General features: G+C 44.6%; 1 protein-coding gene across 6 annotated transcripts in view; it reads right to left on the bottom strand.

The window, feature by feature from the left end:
- The window catches only part of CFAP61 (cilia and flagella associated protein 61), a 102,233-nt gene that overhangs the window by 25,853 nt on the left and 52,713 nt on the right, over positions 1–23,667 (bottom strand). For all 6 annotated transcript variants that reach the window (XR_010439667.1, XR_010439668.1, XR_010439669.1 and 3 more), the window contains exons 19-24: positions 20,314–20,479; positions 18,355–18,514; positions 13,270–13,559; positions 9,996–10,323; positions 9,627–9,718; positions 7,782–7,987 (exon numbers count right to left, since the gene is read on the bottom strand). Coding sequence is in view for 3 of the 6 variants with exons in the window: in XM_064709624.1 (XP_064565694.1) it covers positions 7,782–7,987; positions 9,627–9,718; positions 9,996–10,323; positions 13,270–13,559; positions 18,355–18,514; positions 20,314–20,479 (1,242 nt within the window). In the remaining 3 variants the exon portion in view is untranslated. The remainder of the gene's footprint in view (positions 1–7,781; positions 7,988–9,626; positions 9,719–9,995; positions 10,324–13,269; positions 13,560–18,354; positions 18,515–20,313; positions 20,480–23,667) is intronic.

Below are 23,667 nucleotides of genomic sequence, written 5' to 3'. Positions count from 1 at the left end.
CCACGAGTCACCAGTGCCATTAAGCCCAGGGCCCTCTGGTGATGGCTGTGCCACCAGCACTGTGAGCACACACAGAGCAGCACTATGGCTTTTAGTACACAATACAAGCAGAGCCACTGATCAGCTTAATCTCCTGGTAATCTGTAAGGAGTGGATGGAGAGTCTCCTTTCCTCTCTGTACCTTCTCAAACTTTGTACAACCCAGGGAATCTTTAAGATAGACGTTCACCTTCCTAGGTCGAATTGTTTTTCTAAAAAGAGATATAATGCTTGAAATGCAAAATTCTCTAGGCTGTTCATCTGGAAGATACTCTATCCCGGCTGAAATTCTCAGACTTCAGGACATAAAAAGTCATTCTCCAGCATGTGTGGATGGCTCTGGTGGTGTCTCTCATTGGTGCCTTTGGCAAGTGATGGCCAAAGCTGGGAGCCCAGTCAGGCAGGGAAAGGCTGCTGCTCACACATCCCAGGAATCACCCCAGGAGAACAAGCACAGAGGAGATTGAAGCTGTTCAGCTGACATGGGCTCAAGTGGAACACAATTACACCAGGAGTGCCTACACAGAGCAGGGACTTCCACTTCTCAGGAGTGGGAAGAGTAAAGTGCTGTGGAGTGATGGGATGCAATGCAATTTCAATTTTCAGGCCATCCTGACAATACTTCCCAACCACAGCCTGAAGATGAACAAAAGTCTTTTCTCCAACACAAGCACACAAGATGGAACATCCCATCTTGCCAGCAAAATTAAAAGTGTTGTTTTGAGAACAAGATATGCATGTCTTTAAGACTCTTAATTACAAAGGTATGGTAATACCAGCAAAAGATACCAAATGTTTCCTGATATACCTTGGATAGCTGGACCAGGAATCATAGTGTGTTAATTTAAAGATAATATAAATAAATGCTCCAGTGAGCACTTCCCGCATTCATATGACCAATAATTTCAAAAGACAGCTTGTTTACATAGGTAAAAAGCAAGACCAATTTGTGTAAAATCCCCTAGAGCACCACCTAAGAGCATTGTTCTTCAGCACAAGGGACATAACATATTCCCTGACCTGCAATTTCTTAACATTCACCTACAACTGCTGAGCAGCAAATGCAAACCAACAGCCTGTTTGTAGCAAGAAGGGCCTTTACTGCCTTGCTCTGCAGTTGTGCTCCCTGAACACCTGCTTGTCCAGGTGTTTGAATATCTCCTGTTAAATTCAGTGGTCCGTGACTCTGTTACTGCTCTCACTCGGTAATTAGTGAAACCAACAGCCTTATGGACAACAAATCTGAGTGAATCCACAGAGCAGGTTCACAAAGTAACAATAGTGCTCACAAATTCACAGGCTGACATTTCTTTTGTTCCTTTTGAGAAGCAAACCCTGCAGAGGAAGGCTGTGCTGTTTTACCTCTTCTCACATAAACAGCAATGTCTTGTCTTTGGAAGAGGGCTGGTTTAAAACTCGTGGTTTACAATCCCCTTTTAAACAGCACTGCAATGGCAAACCAGAGCAAAGGACAACTGCTCTTGCAATTCTTGTTCTGGAAAAATGGCCACTGGCTCCAGACCTCGTTGAGGGTGACACTGCTCCTGCTGGTCCAGACCAGCCTCCCTGGGGCTGCTGCAGGGACCTGCTGACGTCAGGGGGTGACACTGCACCACTCACCAGCATGCTCCCTCCCAATATGCTGGTGATCCATCATGACTGATAAATCAGCTCTGCTGCAGTTTTAATATCCTGGAAATGTTACAGCACTGTACCCAGAGGCACCTTCAGAAAGCAGATCCTGGTATTGAGATAATGCAGTCCTTTCCTGTTCTCCTAAGTGGCCTCAGGAGAGACTCTCTGTTATTTCAGCACTGGTATTTGGTAAAGTTTAGACACCTTAGTTAGATCACAGCAGTTGTGGTGTACCAGCTCTCACTGAACTGCTCTCTGAACTTTCTAACCTCTGTGCTTTTTAAAGCTGCTGTCTGTGCTCTCTCTATGAGCACTTTGTGGCTGACCCTGACATCAGGCTTACTGCATTTTTTTCACATAGTGTTATTTCACACATAATGTATTATGGAAAATTATTTAAAGGAAATTAAACCTGAGGCACAAAACCATCAAACAGGCTGTGTGCAGGAGTATGATTGCTTTTCTGCAATTGTTTATGGATTCAATCATTCATAATGGTTTGCATAATTACTTGTATGAATCAGCAAGGTTTGGCTGCAAATTAATGTGGCAGGGTTCAGCTGACAAGCTTTAACTTACTAATTTGAATGTGGGGTTTCTTAGTAACATGGCTCTTCATTGGCAAGTTAGCTGCTCCTTTAAAGCTACTTAATATCTGGAAATCTCCAGCCATTTGTATCGATTTGCTCAGTAAGTGCAGCTGTAGCAGAGCACTGCGGGGTGAGCGGTTAATTCCGGGAGCAAAAAAGCCCTCAGTGCTTTGATATCCCTTCAACGTGTTCCTCTTTCCTTACCCTGGCTCTCTCTCCTCAGGAAAAGCATACACATTTCCCTCTAATTAGGCTGCAGAAGGTACAGAGCAGCACTAGTCCCTCTCAGTCATGCTCACTACCTGTTACAGAGTTCCTTTTTGGTCTTTTTTAACCGTGCAGAAGAAACATCTCTGAGTCTGCCTGATGAACAAAAGCCTACAGTAGAGTCCCTCAAATGTAATCCCAGTGTGCTAATGGTGTGGGATCCAGTAGATTCCAGACAGCAGCAGGGCATTCTAGTGCTCCTCTTAACAAACAACCACTCTTCATTTCAGAAAGCTTGGGTTAAAACCAGCTTTTCCATGTAGCATTATTCATGTGTAAATAATCACTGATTATCCAGCCTGTAAGTAATGAAATTCTCACTACCTTTCAACAATAATGCTGAAAACATTAAATGTTCTTCTTTACCTTAATGCATTTGTTACATTGTGAGCTTTATTAGTGTTGAGTCAATAAACAGTCCAGTGTGGTGTTTCTGCTTGACAGTCTCACTGGATGACACTGCTTAACAGATCACCTTCAGCCTAATGTTAACAGCACCAGGATGTGGGAAGTGAACTTCAGTGGAAAAACCTAAATGGTTACTTCAAAATAAGATAATGCAGTTCATGCAGCTCAAAGTACTTTTGAGCATTTAGCTTGAACAGCCAATATGAAAATGCAACGTGAAAATAAAAGACAGGGCTTGAAGAGAGCAGCCAAGGAAACATCTGGTGCTGTTATCCATGTTTACAGTTTCAGGGTGGATTTTCCAAAGCCTCTCAGGGAAAGGGAGCCTGACTCCCTTCACATATTCCTGCAGCATGTTTGGCAGCCTCATGTTCCATGGCCTGGTGCAGTTGAAGCTGTGCCACTTTGTGGATTTTCTTCAGGGTGCCCAGCTCCTGGACAGCACCACACAGGCCTGCTGGGAACCACCTGGCATGGATCTCCACAGATCCATGAATGGATCACCTGTTCCCTTCCTCAGGGAAAACTGAATCCTACCTGCATTCTGGCACTGAGGAAAAAACATTTTTTTGTGACTACAGTTTACCTTAATCCCCTGTGCTTTTTGTCCTACCCTCAAGTACTGCCATAAAAGCCACTCTTCTCAGCTCCTTCTTGCCAAAGAGCCCTGGTCATGTCTGCTGGGGGCTTCTCCCCCCTCATGGTGCCCAAGATCCCTGTGCAGAGCAAGCAAATTGTCCAATTTGACAAGTCCTGGAAACAAAGCTCTTGAAACAAAAAATAACCAAGTGTTTTTGAGCTCTGCCTGGATGACCATGCCTGTGAGGTTTCTCTGCTCATCCCTTATTAAAACAGCCCTGCCTTTGTGCACTGCTCCCCTGTGCCCCTGCCTGGCGCTGCCCTCACCTCACTGCTGTGAGTGCCACACAACTGAGACACAACCAGCATCTTCTGCAGGTCATGGCTGACAACCAGTTCATTAACACACAATTACAAAATCCCAAGTAAAAGCCACTCACACCTCATTTGCAAAACAAGCTCCTTAAGTATTTTAGAATCTAGTGGGTCAGATTTTTATGCATTTATGTTAGATTTGATTTTCATTAATGCCAAATGAACCTTACATAAAGCACTTCTATCTCATATTAAAGGCATGATGCCAGTGAGCATCCGTTTGGTTGCTAAGTATCAGGAGATCCTCTAATTATCTGTTTTGTACTTAAGATGCAGCAGAGGGAGATTCCACTGCTCTGTGGACATGTTCCATAACTTGGCAACTGCCTTGCAGCTGCCTTCAGCTCAGGAGGACACAAAAGGAATGCTGGCTGCATTCCTCCTCTGTGAAGCAGTGCGGAGGACTGATGACCAGTAAATCTATAAACTTAAAAAGAAAAGAGAAAAGCTTCAGACCTCTCTCTCCACCCCTCTCTTTTATCTGCTGCTAGGGCAATAATAATGGAAATATTCTGAAGGCCTTTCAGCAAGTGAGGGGGGGCAGGAGCATAGCATACACCATGGTATCCCTTCAGAGCACATCACCAGAATTTGCTTCCTTTTTTCTTCAGGAAAAAAGACTCCCTGCAAGAAAGAGCCTTGCTCTTGGGGACTCAAATTCTAGTTGACTTTTTGAGATGCAGCCTGATGGGAAATGAATAAAAATTGCAGAAAACTCCTTCCTGAAGTGGATTCCAAATCTAGTGAGTAATGCCATTCAACTCACAGGTGATGAGCCTTTGGCGCCTACATTTTTTCTTGCCCTGGCATAGAAGAACTGCACTGTCAGGCCCCTCTGCTGAGAAATGCACTGGCTGCAGGCCCAAGTGCAAGGAGAGCACCCACTGCATGGCACAAGGCAACAAGAAAGGAGGACAATGTATGCCTCACCTCCTCCAAGAGTCCAGGCAGTGACCAATCCTTCCTTTGGTTGTGGGTCAAGTCCTGCAGCTTTTAAAACCTGCTGAACTCACACCCAAATCAATGGAACTATTCTCCAGACAAAAGGGAATGTTGTTTCCCTCATTATTCCCATTAGCTATGGTTCCAGGCACACAAGCAGAAGGGATGACTTTGTCAAGTTTGCTGGATCTCAGGGGCCTGTTGTTAAAGCTAATTTGAGAATGGCATTGGCACATTCTGGCCAGGAAATCCAGTACCACGGGGTTAACTTTCAGCTCTTACACCGAACACAAATCAGTGAGGAAATTCACTGCTAGGTGCAGTCTCTAATTATTTAAAAGATAATTTGCATGCTACACAGAAATAAATTAGCTCCCAGGTGACAGCTGTTCCACTGTGTCCATTCCTGGAACGAGATGCCATGCTGGGAAATCTAAATGCAGACCAAAAGATTAAAACACTGCATTTTCTCGCCTTGTAGGAAGGCTCTTCCCAAAAGAGAGGCATAAAGAAGAGAGGAGGGGAACAGATGTTTCCAACCATCAAGTTTACAAGCTGAACTAGCACACCACATTTTCACAGTCTATATTTTCATTTCACTAAGGGTATTTCACATCTTGCCAGTAGATGTGGATGCAAGTGTAACAGGTACTAGTTTAAAAGGAAGGTTTTGAAATCCAAAGACAGGAGCTCAAACCTCACATCAGGTTTGTGTTCATGTGGGAACCTTACAGACCACATGAACAAGGCCAAAAACAGTTGTTTTATCACACACATAGAAATCAGTGAATGCATTTTCCTATTCTACACCAAAAGCCAACCAGGCACCTCTTTTTCTCTACATAAAAATCTCAGGACAACTCACAAGAGATGCTAAACCCTTTTTCAGTGGGTTTTCTAACAAACAGTCTTCTCATGGTTTGGTTTTAGCAGTGTCTGTTGCACACTGCACACACATGTATGCACATTTTATGTGACACTGTACTGTGGGGAGGTAGATGTGCTGTAGATGTGAAATATTATGAGAGTACATTATACTGCCAGCCTTCCTCTGTTGCTCCATGTCCTTCTGAAAGCATCAAGTTTCTTTGCCAGCTTGCTGTGTGCCAGGACTGCTCCATGGGGATGCCAGGGAGTTTACCTGTTACACCTGCTGGAGAATGCTCCCTCCTCACAGGGTGGACATGTGTAACAGGAACACTAGACTGGGATGAGTGGGAGTGTCTCTGTGTGTGTGTTAAAGTGCCACAAGAGCCACACAAGCAAGGATTAAAGAGCAGCATATGTTCACTGCTGCAGAGCAACATATGGGATTTCATTCATAGGACCAAACAGCAAGAAGAGAAGGAACAAATCTATCTAAAGATAAGGTAGAAAGAAGACTGAAAACAACTGGAGGCAATAAAAAAAAAAAAAAAAAAAAAAAACAGATAAGAAAAACCTGGCAACTGTAATTCAGGAATTCTGCCACAGGCTAATGAGAGGCGAGATAAAATAATGAGGCAAAAGGTCCCAAACAACATCACTGTCTAATGGCTGTAAAAGACAAGTCCAAAATTAGTTCATCATCACTAATTAAGGAGAGCTGAATGGATGTGATGAGGCCCTGATACATGGTATCCCTCTGTGCAGCACACCAGGGATCCTTTGGTCAAGGTCAGGAAAATACTGCTACCTGTATATACCACAGGCTGAAATCCCAAAGCAGGATGATTTATTCTTCCAAATGTTACTACTGGTGTGAAACTTGCTGGTGCCTCTGACAAATGCCACATACCACATGTCAGAGTGGTTCACAGAAGAGGTGATCTCACAATGTGTGTGTGCACAGTGTGATGCCCCAAAAGGACTGATGGCACCTTGCACAGCCCGAGGAGTTCTCAGAGTGCTCCAAATGTACCATCAGCATGAGTAGTGACAAGGAGAGGAAACCAACTGCTTAGCCCATCTCTCATGCACTTGTGCCACCCTCCTTCAGTTCCTCTTTGACACTCACTGACAGTGAATTTCAGGTGAATTTCACATCTGCTATGCCCCGTTCCTCTCTTGTAAAACAACCCCAACATTTGCTATAAATCAAGCCCTACAGCAGCAATATTCACAAGCATCTGGACCACAGTACACTCTTCACAGCAAACTTTTACAAACTATTATCTAAAAAACAACATTTAATCTGAAAATTTTGATACCATTTGTGTCTTTCTTCTAATCACTTGTAAATAGAAGAAAATCAAACCTGGAAATGTTTCAGGCACCACTTTGTATCACAATAAAAACTGATCATTTGTTCCTGAGCCTGGCTTCCTGTCTCTACCCAGCTGATGTAAGGCAGTACTTCACTACTCCATCTGTGACAGTTTCTGTTCCAAAGCACCATTTGTGAGGGATTTCTTCAAATGAAAATCAAAAGCAATGAAACATTCTCTCAGAGGAGATGGCACATGACTAGAACTAACCAGGCCTTCAATCTCTCTCACCAGATAAAAACAGGCAAGTTGCTGAGTGTGACTATCACCATGAATTATTTAAAATCTCCCTACGAACCTCTGACTTAAAAATTTGATTCAAAGCAACAAAAATACTTTTAAAAGCGACTTTTGAACATGACTTCAGTAATAAAGGATTGTTCAAGTTCAGCTTAATGATTAACCTACTGAATATTCTAAACAAAAGTTATAAAGACACCAAAATGCTCATTCAGATGAAAAATAATCAAGTAAACCATTGCTCCTCCTCTAAGTAAATCTTAGACACCAAGCTCTTTCCAGGAAGGTCTTCAGGACTTACATTTTTACCGACAATATTGCTAAATAATGGAAAATATTTTTAAATCTGTTTTTCTACCTTTTTTTCCAATGAAAAGCAGCCAAAAGGCAAAGCACAATGGGACAAATGTTAAATTCTGCCAGAAGGAAGATTTTGAGCACAACAACGAGCTCCTCTCACCTGTAGAGGTCTGTGAGCTGCCCGGCCCCCCAGCGGTAGTACAGGTCATTGAGGAGGCGCTCGTGCTGCCCGTACAAGCAGATGTAGTTGGACACAGGGAAGGGCTCCTTGGAAAAGCAGGTGATGCTGTCCACCATATTGTATCTGCTGAAGTGTATCCTGAAGTAATTCCCCTGAGTGGCCTCCCCTGTTACAATCTCTGTCCCCTAGAACAGAAAACACCAGGAAAGCTGTGGAGAAACAAGAACACCTGACCTGGCACATGTACAGGGTCAGCAAGGCTTTCCCACTGCTTAATATCCACAACCCTTCTGTTAAAACTGAGAGACCACTCCTGGCACAACAGTTCATTGGGCATGTTGCTGTGGTTTGGACACAGATTTTCCATGTGGTTTGGTTGCTCACATCCCACTGTCACTGCAGACACCTGGGGAAACCCAGGCCCTCTGGCTGTGCTGGCAGCATGACACCAGATCCACAGGGACCTGTGACCTCCTGGAGCAGCAGCTGGAGTCAGGAAAGATGACCTGGGGCATCCCAAACAACACTGGATAGCTCTGTTTGGGTAACTGAACTGAACTCTGTTCAGCTCCTTTATGACACAGAGCACACACATGACTTATCACATTTACTGTCAATAAAAAAACACCAATATTGAATGTTCACACTCAAATTGTAGCACACGCAAACTTCAGCCACCTAAATCAATCACTCAGACAAAAACGTAAAAATTTCTTTCAAATCTCACATTGCAGTGGGATGATCAGATAACTTGGAGCTATTTTTTCCAGTTGTATTCCTGTCACAGTTTTATACATTTGTACAACCTGTTGCTAGGCTACAGAAACCTTTAGTATTTCCACATCTAAGCTAGTACCTTTCACTAGCTTCTCTTACTTCTTTCTTAGAAAATCCTTTTAGGATTTTTACACAAAGTTTCTGGAGTGGCTTTAAAAAATATCGTCCCTTTTCAGGTAATCAGGAGGTAATCAGAGTGGCAGCAAAATAAGTCTAATCATATTCTAGCAATTTGGAGTAACAAAACCAATTCCTGTCTCTAACAGTGCTTTCTGCTTTCCACTACATGCTGCTTTGGATGGCTCATCCTGGATCTGAAAAGCAAGGTGAGCCATGCTTTGATTCCTCTCCCTAAACCATTTCCTTTTTAAAAAGCCCATTTGTTTCACTGCTGTTCAGGTTTTAGAATCAGCACTGAAGTACCTTTTTAAAAGCTGCTCTTTAAATCAACTGTAAAAATGGGCTTGATGAAGAAATTCCTAAGGAAAAAGGTAGAATCTGTATGAAAGAGAATTTTGTCTAGGTGGAAAGTTCTCTCTGGCTTTAAAAGACATTAATCTAGTACTTTTCTTGCCTCAAGTTCTCCAGTAAGAAAACATAGCCCAGCATGGTGAGTGCTTCCCCGTGCCCTGTTCCAAGACAACTCTCACAGCTGCAGGACTTGCTATTTTCTAGCAGCACAGAGCATCTCTTCCACAATACTTTCTGCTCTTCTAGAAATCAGCTCAATTTCCCTGCCAGACTGCCATCATCTGTATGCACTTGCAGCACCATACTGCAGGGAGTAAAGAAGGCTGAAAGCATGAAATGCTGCTAATACTGTTCTGTGTCCTCTGCATGAAACCAGGCATCTTTAGAGAAAGCCAAATACTAGGAAATGTGGAAAGGAACACGCAAGAGGTTCAGTTAGCTCCGTGACTGCTCCTGGTTTTCTCTCCAGCTGTACCTGGTGTGTACTGTGCCTCCAGAACCAGCTATCCTAAACAGGAACATTTTTTCAAACAAACAGAGAGGACAAAACAAGAAAAGATCCATTGTTTAACTTACACGATCATACGGGTCAAGTTCTACATCCAAGGGCACAGGGATTCCAGGCTTGGAAATGTGCAAGTAGTTATAACCTCCAGGAAGAACACCACCTGCCATAAATGAAAATATGAGGTTTATTAGATCATAAACAATAAAGAAAATAATGTATTTAATTATTATTGATATAATGTATTATAATGCAATGTTTGTCCTCCTTCTGCCATTATCTTTTTCCAGTACATAAGGAGCCTTGAGTGCTGTACTGCACTGGTTTAGATGGTTTTGAAAAACCATCATTCCTAAGGTGAGATAGACCTGCCTACACTATAGAAGAGCAAAAATATCTGAGAGGGGATGGAAATGTGACAGAAATCCAGCTGGACATACCTTGAACTTTACACCTCCTGTATACGGGGATGAGTCTGTCTGAGCCTTCTGGTGGCTCAGAACTGGGCTGAAGCTTTGAATCAAAGAGACTCAGCATGGAAGCAGCAAGCTCAAAGCCAATCTCCTTGGAGTTGAAGTTGCTGTGTGTTAATTCATCCCTGTAGTATCTCCTGGAGAACTTTGTCAGAGGACCTGCAGCCCTGATGCTGGCATCATTGGTGTGGAATTCTGTATCAATCACAACTCTTCCATCAAAAACAAGGCAAGCATCAGTGACAGCCTTAAAGATGTCATAATCCAGTGTCCTGTAGGCAAAGCTAAAAAATGCCTAAAAAGAGATGTAAATAAGTGAAGATAATTGTATATTACTTATTGGCTGATTTCATAAATTAAAACCCAGACCTTATTCTGAATGTTATTTTACAAAACAAGAATGTGAAATACAGTGTGATTTTAGCCACACTGTCACAGCAGAGAGATCCTTCTGAACCAGCATTTACAGTTACCAAAGTTAAGACCAAGACAGCAGAAAGGAGAATTACTAAATTAGACTCATCTGCTTCTGGTTATTAGATAGTTTAAAAACTCCCACATTTCACTCCTGTGAAACACACAGGAGTGAGTTTCAGTGCTCTCAGCTTTTAAAACCATCAGACAACAAGCTGCTGCCCCTCCAGCAAGAAATATTCCTTTACTGGCTGAGGAAAGGGTGGAAGGGTCTCAGATGAGCACATTTTCCCTTGTTGCCTTCATTCTGAACAGCCCAAGACTTAATTGTGCCAGGCCAAAGCAGTATCTGTAATCTGTCCTTCCCTTAGCACCAGCTCAGGACAAATCTGTGACTGGGGTAAAGTTGTTACCCAGTTGTACCCCCAAAGAGCTTTCCTGGGGACTAAGGGCAAGTATCAGATACTCAACTGCTGAAAGAAAAGGCACAGGGAGCTGGAAATTTTAGCAGCACTGGCATAAGCAGAGATGTGACAGTGAAGGAGATAGAGCCACTGGTCTTGCTTATAGATAAATTGAATTATTAACTATGCACAGCTAAGGGAATTTTGACAATCTCAGGGAGCCAAAGATCAAGGAAGCTCTGCCCATGAGTGCAAGAGGACCACACAGCCCCACATCCTGCTGGCTGACAGGCAGGGCAGGGTCACTAGAGGAGGGCTGCAACCTCCAGGTGGGAGCCATCTGTCAGCCTGGGCAGGAGGTAGGGAAGAGGGAGGCTGCTGCTGTAGGGAGAGATTTTCTCCTGTTGTTTTTATCCTGCAGGACTCAACAAATTAAGCCCCCAAGAACTGCCAATCAACAGTTGATACTGGCTGCAATCCCAAAAGGCCCAGAGCTGCTGCAGAGATGATTCCTGCAGAGCCTGGTCTCTCGTGAATGCAGCTGCCTTCCTGGTGGGGCTGCTCTCCAGAGCCTGCTCCTCCTCCGAGTCCAGCCTCCCACATGGCTGGAGGCAGACACAGCAGCCTTGCATGGCAGCTGAACTGGTTCTGGAAAATACAAAGCCCTTGACATCACAAGTAATTGAAGGTCTTTCATCTTAGAGGCTGTGAAAGAGAGACCTCCACAGGGAAGGACCATGGATGGAGGAAGGAGGAGCATGGGGCACAAATGGGCAGGAGAAAGAAACCCCAAAGCAAGGGGCACCTGAAGGAACAGTGTAGGACCATGCAGGCAAGGTGGTGGGGAAAAGGTGGGGCTGGTCAGTGGATACCAAGTTACAAAAAAACAACCACGTTGAGATGTTTGTGGAAGGATAAAAATAGAGAGATTTCAAGGAAAAAGAAGAGAGTGGGAAGAACATCATTACTGATATGAAGACCAGGAGACTACTATGGATAAAAGTGCTGGGTGAGGTCTTCACCTCATCACAAAAGGCTTTACCATCCCTATGGGAAAAAGAGAAGGGCTGCAGAGCAGGGACCCCAACGCCTGGGGAGCTCTCTGTGAGAGGCACAGGGCTCACCCTCTCCACATTTAACCCCAACAGCTGCACAGAGGGGAGTGCAGAGGGTCTTAGTGGCTCCCTATGGATGCAGGTTTGGAAGTGTCTCACTCCTGTGGATTAGCCCAATAAAGGAAAACAGAGCTATGCTGACCCTTAGGAAAGGCTAGAACCCGCCCCCAGGCTCAGAGCAGAGCCACACCAACAGCTTCCTTAAAAATATTGGTACTGGAAGTGAAAAAAACTGATGTAGAGGGAAAGGAACTTGCTTAAAATATATTTTCATTAAGTTACATACTATCCCAGTGTTTTTGGCTTCTACTATGACAATTAAATGCACATAACTATAGACAGGAGTAACTGCACATTTAAATAAGAAAAGGATTTCTGGAATTACTTTGAAAATGAATTAAGAGTATTTGTCACTCAGCAGTCACAATTACTTGTGTGTCAGGTGACTTAAATACATTTTAATCCAAATCAGTCACGACATTAACAATAGGTTTAGTTGGATTTTTAAAAAATAATCATTGAGACTAACAAATTCAATCTCCTAGAGACAATGAGGATATAGATAAATATATGATGGAGCAGGTAAATGTGATGGCTTTTTATTGGAATTTACCAATATAGCTGGATGGGATGTGCCTCAGCTTGTCTGGCCCTTGCTGCTGAAATAAATAGTGGCAGCCGTGGTGTTTTACCCCAGAGACACTTTTGGCTGGCTGGATGTGTGGTGTTTCACCCCAGACACTTTTGGCTGGCTGGATGCTGCAGCTGGGCACTTGGAGACAAGTCCAGGCTTGCAGGAGCTCTGGAGGAGGCAGGATGGAGCCTCCTCCTTTAAGAGGGTCTGCTCCTCAGGTTTACCTCTGGTGGAGAAGCTTTAAGGGGATGGTGAAGGAAAGGAGTCAGTTCTGATGGAGGGTTTTGATTCAGAGTTTTATTTTGGCCCACAGGCCTCTGAATCCAGCAATAGCTGCAACAGAACTCTCTGAACAGCGTGGTTACTGTTCCTTTTAACCCCAGGGAGAGGGGAAGGGAAGGGGTAGGAAGCCACCAACCAGGTACAGAAGAGGAGGTCTCAAGGGACAAAGGACACCTGGATGGCCCAATGCCCCCCAGGAGTAGAGGGCATCCTTTGAATCTGCCAATCACTTCTGGAATTCTAGGACTGACAGACAGTGCTCAGCAGGAGAAAGGAGAGGTGATTGATACACCTGGGAGGGAATCTTCAGGGAAAGGACCTGAAATCACAACTCAACAGCTTCCGTGTTAAAAGCCCAGCCTGAAGGGAAGGCGCGGGCAGCGCGTACTTACAGAGCACTGCAGGTGGAGGAGGGTGGAGGCAGTGGTGAAGGCAGCCCAGGTGAGGAGGCCATTGTCACCGTGTCCCCACTGTGCCAGGATGCTGTTGGGGTGCACAACCACACGTGCCCCTTCCAGGGCCTCGCACACTGCTTGTTCCAGGGCAGCCTCGAGCAGGCAGGGGCTGGCAGAGCCCGGCGGAGCCCACACCAGATGGATGCGGGAACCCTCGATCCCAAGGGATAAGAGGGCTTCTACCGTGGTGTACGTGTCAATTGTGTTCCCATAGACAATGATGTTCTCTAAGAGGGGAAAAAAAAGGGCAAAAGATTTCTAAGACATACAATGAAAACCTTATTAGTGTAACTCAGACGATAATAATGTGGAATTGCACTCTTTGACCCTCTTGTTTCTCTGATGCTATGAAGCAAACAATGTTACCTAGCAACAGCAGCTAAGATAATTTAGTGAAGAATCTGTACAAAACATCCCACAAAGTAGGCAAGTACTTAACACAGAAATATGATATTCATCCTGACCCCATAACCTGAATTATTTTGATTGAAAAGCCTCTAGGGGTGTATAAATAAATAAATAAATAACCATTTTTATTTTGTTTTCCCCCCTCTCCCTAATTTTGCTCATTCAAAGGACTGTTAGAGGGGGGAGCAGTCGGAATCAAACTCAATACAGCATTCAAAAAACCCCCACAAACCATGGAAATGCCAAATTATAGAAAACAAGCCCTTGTGCCACGTGGAGGTCACCAGTGCTGCCACTCCCTTCTGCCAAAGCCTGATCTCCAGAGAACAGGGATGTACCTGTCCCTGGTGGTGAGGAAAGCTCAGCACAACTCTGAGGCAGCTGCACATGGCACAGAGCCCAGCCCAGAGCCAGTTCCATCCCTGCTCACTGCTGGGAGCTCAGCAAGCTGCAGGCAGCCATCCATCCCAGCAGCTGCCATGACAGCAGCGTGTAGGAACTGCTGCTCCTTCTGCAGAGCATCAGCACCAGCACAGAAACAGCTCCTGAATGCAGCCCCATCCTCCTGCCCTGGGCAAAGGGAGCTCAGACCTGATCAATCCCTCCTGCCTGGCACTGCACAGCTGCAGGGCCCTGCTCATTCCTGTCCTGAACTTCAAATGGTACAGTCAGAGCTGAGCAGGAACATGAGGAGGGGAGGGTCTGTTCTGTGTGAGCACGATAGGGCTCTTTAGCCTAAGGGCTAAAGCCCTCCTGACAATAGGAGGGGCAGAGCTGGGAAGCAGCAGAGCAGCTGTGTGTTTTATCTCAGGATGGCTTCATATAAAACCCTAACATTCCTCCGAGCAAGACTGAGACCTGCTGCTCTCCCTTTCATTCCCTCTGCCCTCTTCTTGGAACAGGCAGCATTTGTCTGTTGTGTGATCCACTAAGCCTTTAAGCAACCCAGGCAAAATGGAACTCCTCATCTGAGGGCCAGAGCCCAGCCCTGCAAGCTCTCTGTGCACCACACACCCCACAGCCATGCCACACTCAGCTGCCCCAGCCCTGAGCGAGTGGCAGGGTCTAGAGGGAGGCAGGAACACCCCCACCTGCCTGCCCATGCCCACATCAGCTCCTGTGTTTCAGATGTGTCCTGTCAGTACAAGGATGCCCAAAAACCACCTTCCCAGTGCTTTCATGTTTCTCACCTGGGCAGTGCTACAACCACCCAATGTTTGTCTCAGTGGTGGCATTTCCATCACACCACAAGTGACAGCATCCCCAATGCCCTGAATTGTATTTTTTATGGGCTAAGCTAATCTCACTGGACCATGTTTTACTGCATGAGATGCAGGGCAATACTAATCTGAGCAGGCACACAGCCCCAGCTCCCAAGAATATTAATGATAAAAATGTTAACAGATGTTCTACTATTCCCCTTTGACTACAAGGTTATTTCATTTGTCCCCATCAGTTTGGCTACTTGTAGGTGCCAAAGAAACATCTCTCTTCATAGCTGCCAGAGAAAAGACTTGCCCCATGAGGACACTGCACACTAGTGACAGAAAACATGTTTCTGCTGTTCACAGCCATGACCCGAGGGATGAAACCATTTTATCTGCAAATGTATCAATTTGAAAACATGTGAAGAAAAGATCTTACTACTTCCATAAATATAATATAGAATACAGGAATGTTCCAGTGAGTCCATCACTTCCCAAGCCAGAAGAATCTATCCCATAGCTTGTGCCTGCCAGGACACCTGTCTGCAGCTACACTGGCCTCAGGAGAGTGCCAAAAGAGAAGACAGATGTAAGCCTGACTGTTTTTTCCCTGCTGCAGCAGGGTGTAATGCAAGAAGCAGCCCAGCAGAACCCGTGGGTAAAGACCAGCTTTGCTCTACTCATTTTTATTAACTCCATGTGCTGACAGTGCAGGCCAGGATGTGGTGTGCAGGTGTTGACAGCCTCGTGCTACATTTACATGTTTTCAGCTTGCAGGGAGTGAAAAGGATGCTGTGGCTGGAAAAGGAAGGTGAGGAGGGCTTCCCTGAGGCACAGCCAAGAAAAGCTCCATTCTGACTGCAGGGCAAAGCTGGGCTGAGACCCTTCACCCTTGGGCAGCACAGCCCCCTCAGAGAGAAGCTCAGTTCCTGAAGTAGACACTGGCATTTGGGGATGGACAAGATCAGATGAGAGTCCTACATTTCTCAAGCAAAATTAAAATTCTGGTTTATATGGTAATATTAAATACAACTGCATTAGATCAGGGAAAGCAATGCTCCTTTATTGACCTCTTGTAAATCAACAATTTACTGCTTCTGCTTATTACAATATTAGTGGCTTTTTAGATGACAGTGCTAGTAGTCTAGGAACTGCAGATATTCATTATGGACTGAAATTATGTCTACCGAACAGAGAGCAGTTCCTCAGGATGCTTTTATTATTTAACTACATGAAAATGTATGTATCTGTGAGTAAACATAATAACCTTCTACAGAAAAAACAGCCATAAATAAAGATCATTACAGTAGTTTTATCGTTTATTACCTGAATGTCAGCGTCCTGCTGCAGAGCAGACTCATTAATTTTCCACAAGTAAGAAGCACAAGATTTCAGTGACCCTAATGTGACCTGAATCTTTGCAGTTTGCAAAAGCCAAAGGAGAAACCCAGTATGAGCTAAAGCATTGGTGGCTCCAGTCAGTGATTCATGCACTGGAATTTTAATGCAAGAGTATTCCTACAAACACACTTTTAATAAGGCAGTAAACTATGCTTAGGTGAAGAGGAAAAAAAAATAATTGCTTCATTTTGGGCCATTAAAGCAGTTTTGCTCCTTACTTTACTTCCATCCTACTTTTATTTTCATGGAAAGTGCAGAGCTAATAAGAGATGAATTTCAATTAGTCCCAATTACAGCTGTAATAGGTTCCATGCATTAGGTGGCTGGGTTTATCAGTAAATCACAGTGGCAGCCATGGGGCCGGTGCTTGCCCTGCTCTCAGGCCCTCAGCAGCAGAAAGCCTTCCCAGAACCCTGGCACAAGCGTCAGGACTGAAGGAACAACGTTGGTAAGAAACACAGCTGGAAGAAGCAGCAGGGTAAGGAATGAGAAACTGAGATCAGTGGAGGAAGACTCTCCACTGGGCACTCTGCACAGCAGCAGAGAACGTGATGGGAAGAGCATGGAGAGGGAACTGAAGCCAGAGCAGGGGGAAAGGGGAAGATGTCACATCTCTCCTGGACCACATCTCCAAAAGTGCCTCCAGACCAACCTCATGGTGTTGTGTGTGAATTTACCTTCTCTACACATGAAGCCAGGCCAGGGCCTCATGAAGGGATGCAGCTCCACCTTGCAGCTAAGGCCAGCAGCAATAACAAAGTGAAGATGAACATTCCACGGCTCCAGCACTGCTGGGGGAGCAGGCGCACTCATGCCAGGGCAGGTGAGACAGCCTGACTGTGCCATTTGCTGCCGAGTGACTGATCCTCCTGGCACTGTGCATCCCAGGCAGCAGCTGCTCCCAGGCACAATCCTGCACAGGGACACCAGAGCACATTCCAGGACTGGGCACACAGGGAGTTACATGAAGGACTAGCAGCAGCAAGCAGGGACAGCTAACACTCTCATGTGCCTATGCAAAGTCAGCTGCTGTAGCAGCTGGATGCCAGGTAAGGCTGTGTGGGCAGGGCTGGCACCAGCTGGAGGACAGGTGGAGGCCAGGAAGCTGGCCAGAAACACTGCCATGTTTATGAACCCCTGTGCTGATCACAGCAAGACCTGGAGGACGATAAAGGAATTCCCAATGCTTTTAGAACTTCCCTAAAGGACTGCCAAGCAGGCGTGAACCTTGCACCACACCAAAGCACTGCCAATTTTCATCACACTCCACAAACAAGGCAGGTAAAACACATCTTCAGGAAAGTCCTGCTCTTGCACTCTGCCAGCAGGAATTGCCCACAAGGACAGCTTTCCTGCTCTGAACTCTCCTGACTCAGAGCCAGCAGGAACTGACATTTCATCAACTCATTGACTCTCTGGTCTCTGTTTTTCTAGTTCAAAGTTGACTCAGAAAGCTGGATGGTCCCAGGTATTTTCCACAGTGCACACACTAGTGAACATACAAACAGAGCACACATGACAAGGCTGAGGAAATACAGGGATGGTGCACATCAGCATAAAAGTCTGATTTTAAGGGTTAAAAAGCACCAGAAACTTGCAGTTCTATGTGAAAATCTGTCACTGATGCAACTGAATACAATGCTGTCAGACACTTCCTAATTTAGGCTTATTTTCTTTTTTTATGCCACAAATCTAGATATTTTTCTATACAGTAGAAACCCACATCCACTAATTAAATTATTATTTCACTGGTGAATTAATGACTCCAGACAGATTTGCATTTGGGACTCATTTGGTTTTCTATAATAACTGCAGATAATTAATCTATCTCAAACCTTTCTTTCCCAGCTAAATATACTGGGTATCAAAAATAACTAAAATTCTAAATTAATCTGGAAAACAAAGCCCACCAGATGAAAGACTGTTAGAATCCATCAGGCACCAATTATACCAGGGAATAAAAGAAGTAATAAGCCTAGGAAACATTTCTGTAAGTGTGTGTGCTTACCTGTGGACTTGATGAGGCGGTGTTCCTCCAGCCAGAGTGCTGCCTCAAAGCAGTCCTGGGCATCATTGAGAGTGAAGAGATTGGAAGGGACTTGCTCTGTGTATCTCTGTGGCCACTGGCTCGTGACTTCACTGATATATTCTCCCATGGGAGCCAGGGCCTGGAGAAATGAGTCAGTGAGTGGATATGGCACAGACCTTGGAGATGTTAAAACAAACTGACACCTTCACTTTGGCTACCCAAGGGCTGCTGTTCTGGCACATCCCAGCCCTTTGTCACACTCAGCAGCAGCAAACACACCCATGGCCACTCAGGGAACATGGAGTGTACATGTGTGCACGTGGTCCCTGTTTCCTGTGGGATGTGGGTGACCACTTCAAACAGCCCTGCCAGTGCAAGTGCACGTGGCAAACGCCAGGGACTGCACAGCAAACAGCAGAAATGTCCCAACACACAGGGGACAGGCTCTCAGCAGCTGAAAAGGATCTCAGCAGCTCTCTGAATAACAGATCACTTTTAAAAGCTCTGCCACCACCTTTTGTCAGCAAAAATCAACCTTCTACAATGACAGATTTTGTCCCAGAGAAAGGGATCAAAATCTGCTTGATAGCTCAGATGTGAAGATTCAGTAACATGGTCACTGTGTAATGCTACTTTACAATAACAAACTCAGTTTGAGTTTGAAAAAAGGAAAAAGGGAATCTCATCTCTGACTTCCTCAGCATCACTGAGTCACATCTTGAACCCTGTTCTCACTACCAGCCAGATCAACTGAAATATTGCTGGGTCATATAAAACCAGGCATGACACCAAAAGATCTTAACAACTAAATCTCCAAATCATAACGCATAATGTTTTACTAAGCATTAATTTGACTGCTTACCAAACATGGAACAACTTAAAAAAACTACGGACTAGAGCTCTGTGTAATAAAACAGAAGCTACTAATTTCTTCTTATTCTTTTGTATTGTTTGAAAATGAGAATAGATGATGGAATTTCTCCTCAAGGCAGATAAAACCTGCCTTTTCCCTTGCTGTCTTTACCTTTCTCCCCCACTGCAGTTACTTGTCATAAATTATTTTGCAAGTCAGAGTGACCTCCAAACACCTTTACCAAGGAGCACTTTTCCAGCCCACACTTCAGCTTTTGTTTCATGCCTGCTGAGCAGTGCCCATGGGCTCCTGTTTAAGTGTGCCTCTGCCTGAGAAGGGATCACAGACCACACAGCCTGCTGCACACAGGCAGCCAGACACTGCTGTGGGATGTGGCACAGCTCTGCAAAGCTGCACACATTGCTTACATCCATCTCCTGATTTTAAAGGCAAAATGCCTTGCTCACAACTTCTACCCCAAACCATCCAAGTAAGGCAAAACCCAGCAACAAAGGGGCTGCACCAAGCTGCCTGTTTGGTTATGGGGCCTGAGGGTCTCATGGGGATACAGGAGCCAGGGAGTCTGAGTGGAAGCTGACCCTGTGAGACTGGAACTCAACTTGATTCCACATCTCCCATGCAGCTAAGGGTCTGCTTCAATCTCACTGGAAACTCAGCTGTGTGCTACAACACCAAGCAGCACCACGGACTTGCCTAGGCATGGTCATCACGTGAGATGAGTAATTAATTTGATAAGGAATTCTCTCCATTTCCAAAACTAGGTCAAATGGTGTTAGACCAGCTGGAGTTCAGTCTCGTGTGGCTGGGACCACATGTCAGTTGAGCCTGCTCCTCAGCAGGTTTAATGGTTATGGTGGCAAAAACACCAGCAGCTTTGCCTCCTGCCCAACCCTGAGCAGTAAACTGTCCAACTCTCCTCTCCTCCAGCTTCAGCACCAACACAGCCCTACACCCTGCTGCACTGCAGGGCTGCCAGCTGCTGGTGCTACCCTTGCTCTGCCTAATCCCAGGAACACCACTCAGTGTGGAAAACCTGGAAATACTGTGCTGTTCACTCTGCTCACCTGGTAGCTCTGTCCCGTGCACAGAACCAGGTAGTCGTATGGCACTTTCTCCTTGGAAACGACGACGTATTTGGCACTGCGGTTTATGCTCGTCATTTTACCAACCACAACGTTAACCCAGGAACAAAGTGACATCTGTGCATAATCTTCATCATTAAAACAGTGGCTGCAAAGAAAAAATATCTGTAAGTGACATTTCGGCAGCTGACAGCAGGCATTAATTAGACATCTGGTGAGCTCAGCCCAGGCCCCCAGTGGTTCCTCCTGCTCCCTTGCTGTGAGTTTACTGCAGCCTGTGGTAAAAGATTAGGCATTAGGAAATACTCAGTTACAAATTGACAGCTTTCTGCTGAACCCAAACAAGGCCTTACAATGACATAATTCAAGAACAAAATCAGAAATCTATGCTTTGCTCTGCTTTTCCTTTGCAGGCTGATGGGAGTTAGAAGCTTTTGAACCTGCAAAGAAAATAATTCAACAGTCCAACTCTTTCTCCAAGACAAGACTTCTTTATTCAGCTTTTCCTCAACTTTCCTTCCTTTGCTATTCAACTTCACCAGTCATAGCTAAGGTGAGACACAAATGCAGGGAATGCACCCTCCCATTTTAGCATCTGTATTCCGAAGTATTAGTCCATAAAGTTTAAAAATAAATAGAAAGCTAGAAAATGGTTGCCAGAGCTAAAAGCAAAAGGCAGAGATCTCAAGTCTCCTATTGGTGGCCCTTTTCCAAAAGAACTTTTCAGCAATGCAAGAATGACAAATACTGAAAGCACATTAAACTGGTTCTGAGTGGTGCAGTCCAGGACGTTCTGGGTGTGCATAGAGCACACATCACAAGCAAGGTTCTCTGACAGTGTGAATTCCATATCAGTACCCTAAAAATCATGTGTTGGCTTTGACAGTCTCAGACAAGGTTTGCTTTTCTCAGGTTTTAAGGCTGTTACAGCCTGCTCCAAGCAAAAAGCATTGGATATCCCTATGTGTGAGAGAAGTATAAAAGATCTGGAAGCTGCCATTTTAAAAAGCCAATTTTAAAGCAAAATACAAGTGGAACAAAACCCCTTTTAATGCCTCAGCAATGAAAATTACAATTACTTTCAAAGGCTTGGAGTGTGCCCTCAACCAAGGATCTCCAACCAAGTAAATACCAAGACACTTCTTACTGCATTTGTACCACCCTCTCTGTTAATAATAGCCTTTGGCAAAGACAAAGATTCCTGAAGATAAAATACTTCCATACAGATGCGCAACAAACATTATAAAACATGAGGAGAACATTCCCAACTAGGTCCATCATGACTCCTGAATGCCATGAGCCTGGCAATGGCCCACCATGGAAATGCACAAGAGGTTTCTGGCTACTGTGCACACCCAGCTGGGCTCAGCTCCATCCCCCCCCAATACTGAAAACCTGCACCAGGCAAAGCTAGTCAGGTTCTTTCAGTAGAACTGGACAAACATATTCATACCTTTGTAGAGCAATAAACCCACAGGATCTAGCAAAGAGAATGCAACAGGTTTAAAACATGCAAAAAAAGAATGGCTGGTGTAACACAGGTGTCTGGTTTGTGAGACCAGAGCCGCTCTATTAGAAGAATCACTGTGAACAAACTACATGAAAGAAGCTGAGCCTCACCCCTGCCAGGACCTCAGGAGGGGAATGGCCAGCACAGAGACCCTGGGCTTCACCCAGGCTGTCAGCTCAAGTCACCACAGAAAATACATGGCAATTTAAAGGTCCAAAATCTTCACTTTCTATATATACTTAGTGATGAAAAATATTCCACTTTCTCCCAAAGGCCTCAAAGTGATTAAACAGAAGGGGCTGGGCCCATGCTCAAGCATTTGATGTTTTCTGTGGCACCAGCAGCTGCAGCAGAGAGTGCAGGCAGAGACCGCACTGACAGCTGCTGCTTTGCCATTAATACCAGGATATACATCCCAACACAGAGCTCCTGGTTCCATGTTAATCATTGCTACCAAATTCCCAAAACTGGCATTCAGGATGCCACAGGAACAAATACAGTTGATTTCAAACCTGGAGAATTTTAGGATTGAATTGCCAGGCTTTCTGTGATGCTCTGCATCCTCTCTGCTCAGAGACAGCAGAAGGGAAAAAAAAAAGGGAAGAAAAACACTGACAATTCTGAACTGTAGTAGTGCAGAAATCTGTAAATAAAATGGACATTAAGGACAGAGGAAGGTTTCCAAAAGCACCTCTATAATTGAGGTGCGCAGCTCCCAGGAGATTGACACTTCAAAACCACTGGGATGCTTTCAGAAATCATACCCTGCAGAGTTCAATTTTCACTCTTAATCTACTTTCAGATTTTAACAGCCAAATCTGTTGAGGTGGCTCTGAACTACAACTTTCTGTCAGGAAGGATGCTTTGTTAGTACAACTCTTTTCTACAGTGAACTTAGGAAAGAGACTATGTGCATTTATGTGAGAATATAATTCCTTCATTTGCTACATTTGCACTTGAACACACCCCTTTCTACAGTACAAAAAGTAATACAGGCAACTACTTTTACAAAATCTCTTGTCAGTGCAAAATGAGATGGTTTTAAACAGGTTCCTACTACATTATTTTCACATCTTTGTAGAGATTCCATTTGTAAGGTTCAGCAAGCAGACATGGAGCTGTTTTGTCATTTAAAGAGCCAGTCCTTTAGTGCACTGCAGCTCATGGAGGAAAAGATTTGGTGAAATGCAATGTAAAGGCTCCAAAGAATCACATGCCAATTCTAAATAACTTAGTATATTTTCATTCCCCAGCTATTCAGAATAATTGATCCATTTTAATTCTATGCTTCTCAATGTTCAAAACAATCACGTCCAAGTCCACAGTGATGATTTCCCCAAAACAAAACCCAAAAATACTGTATTTAAATGAGAATTACGTACTTAGAATTTTAAAGAGGTAAGATTTTATCAGGCTAAATGGAAGCTGTTATATTTATTGGCAAACAAGGATGCCTGAAAAGTGTTTGACAGTCCCTAGACAAGGCTCTTCCTCCATTTCCCTTCAGCTGTACACAGCTCTGGTCAGGACAGACTGCCACAGCCCAGGGATTGGCACTCACAGCCCACAGCAGCAGAACTGATGCAGAACAGTTCTGCCAAACTGATCAACAGCAACTCCCCTGTACCCAGCAAAATCCCCACCAGCACTGATGGGCTCTGCATCCCACCACACACTGCCCAAAGTCAGTCCCTGTCACGTTACCAATATTGATTCTTGCAGGTTCTTTGGTTCAGCATTATTTAGAACAAAACTCATGGAAGTTAAAAACCAAACAAGATTTAAAAAGTAAGCAGACATTTTGTGTCATTTGGCTTCAGCCTGGA

This window comes from Zonotrichia leucophrys, chromosome 3 (genome assembly GCF_028769735.1).
Source record: "Zonotrichia leucophrys gambelii isolate GWCS_2022_RI chromosome 3, RI_Zleu_2.0, whole genome shotgun sequence".
NCBI classification, from domain to species: Eukaryota; Metazoa; Chordata; class Aves; order Passeriformes; family Passerellidae; genus Zonotrichia; species Zonotrichia leucophrys.
The sequence above is the reverse complement of the archived record's forward strand: the minus strand, read 5'-3'. Positions and strand labels throughout refer to the sequence as shown.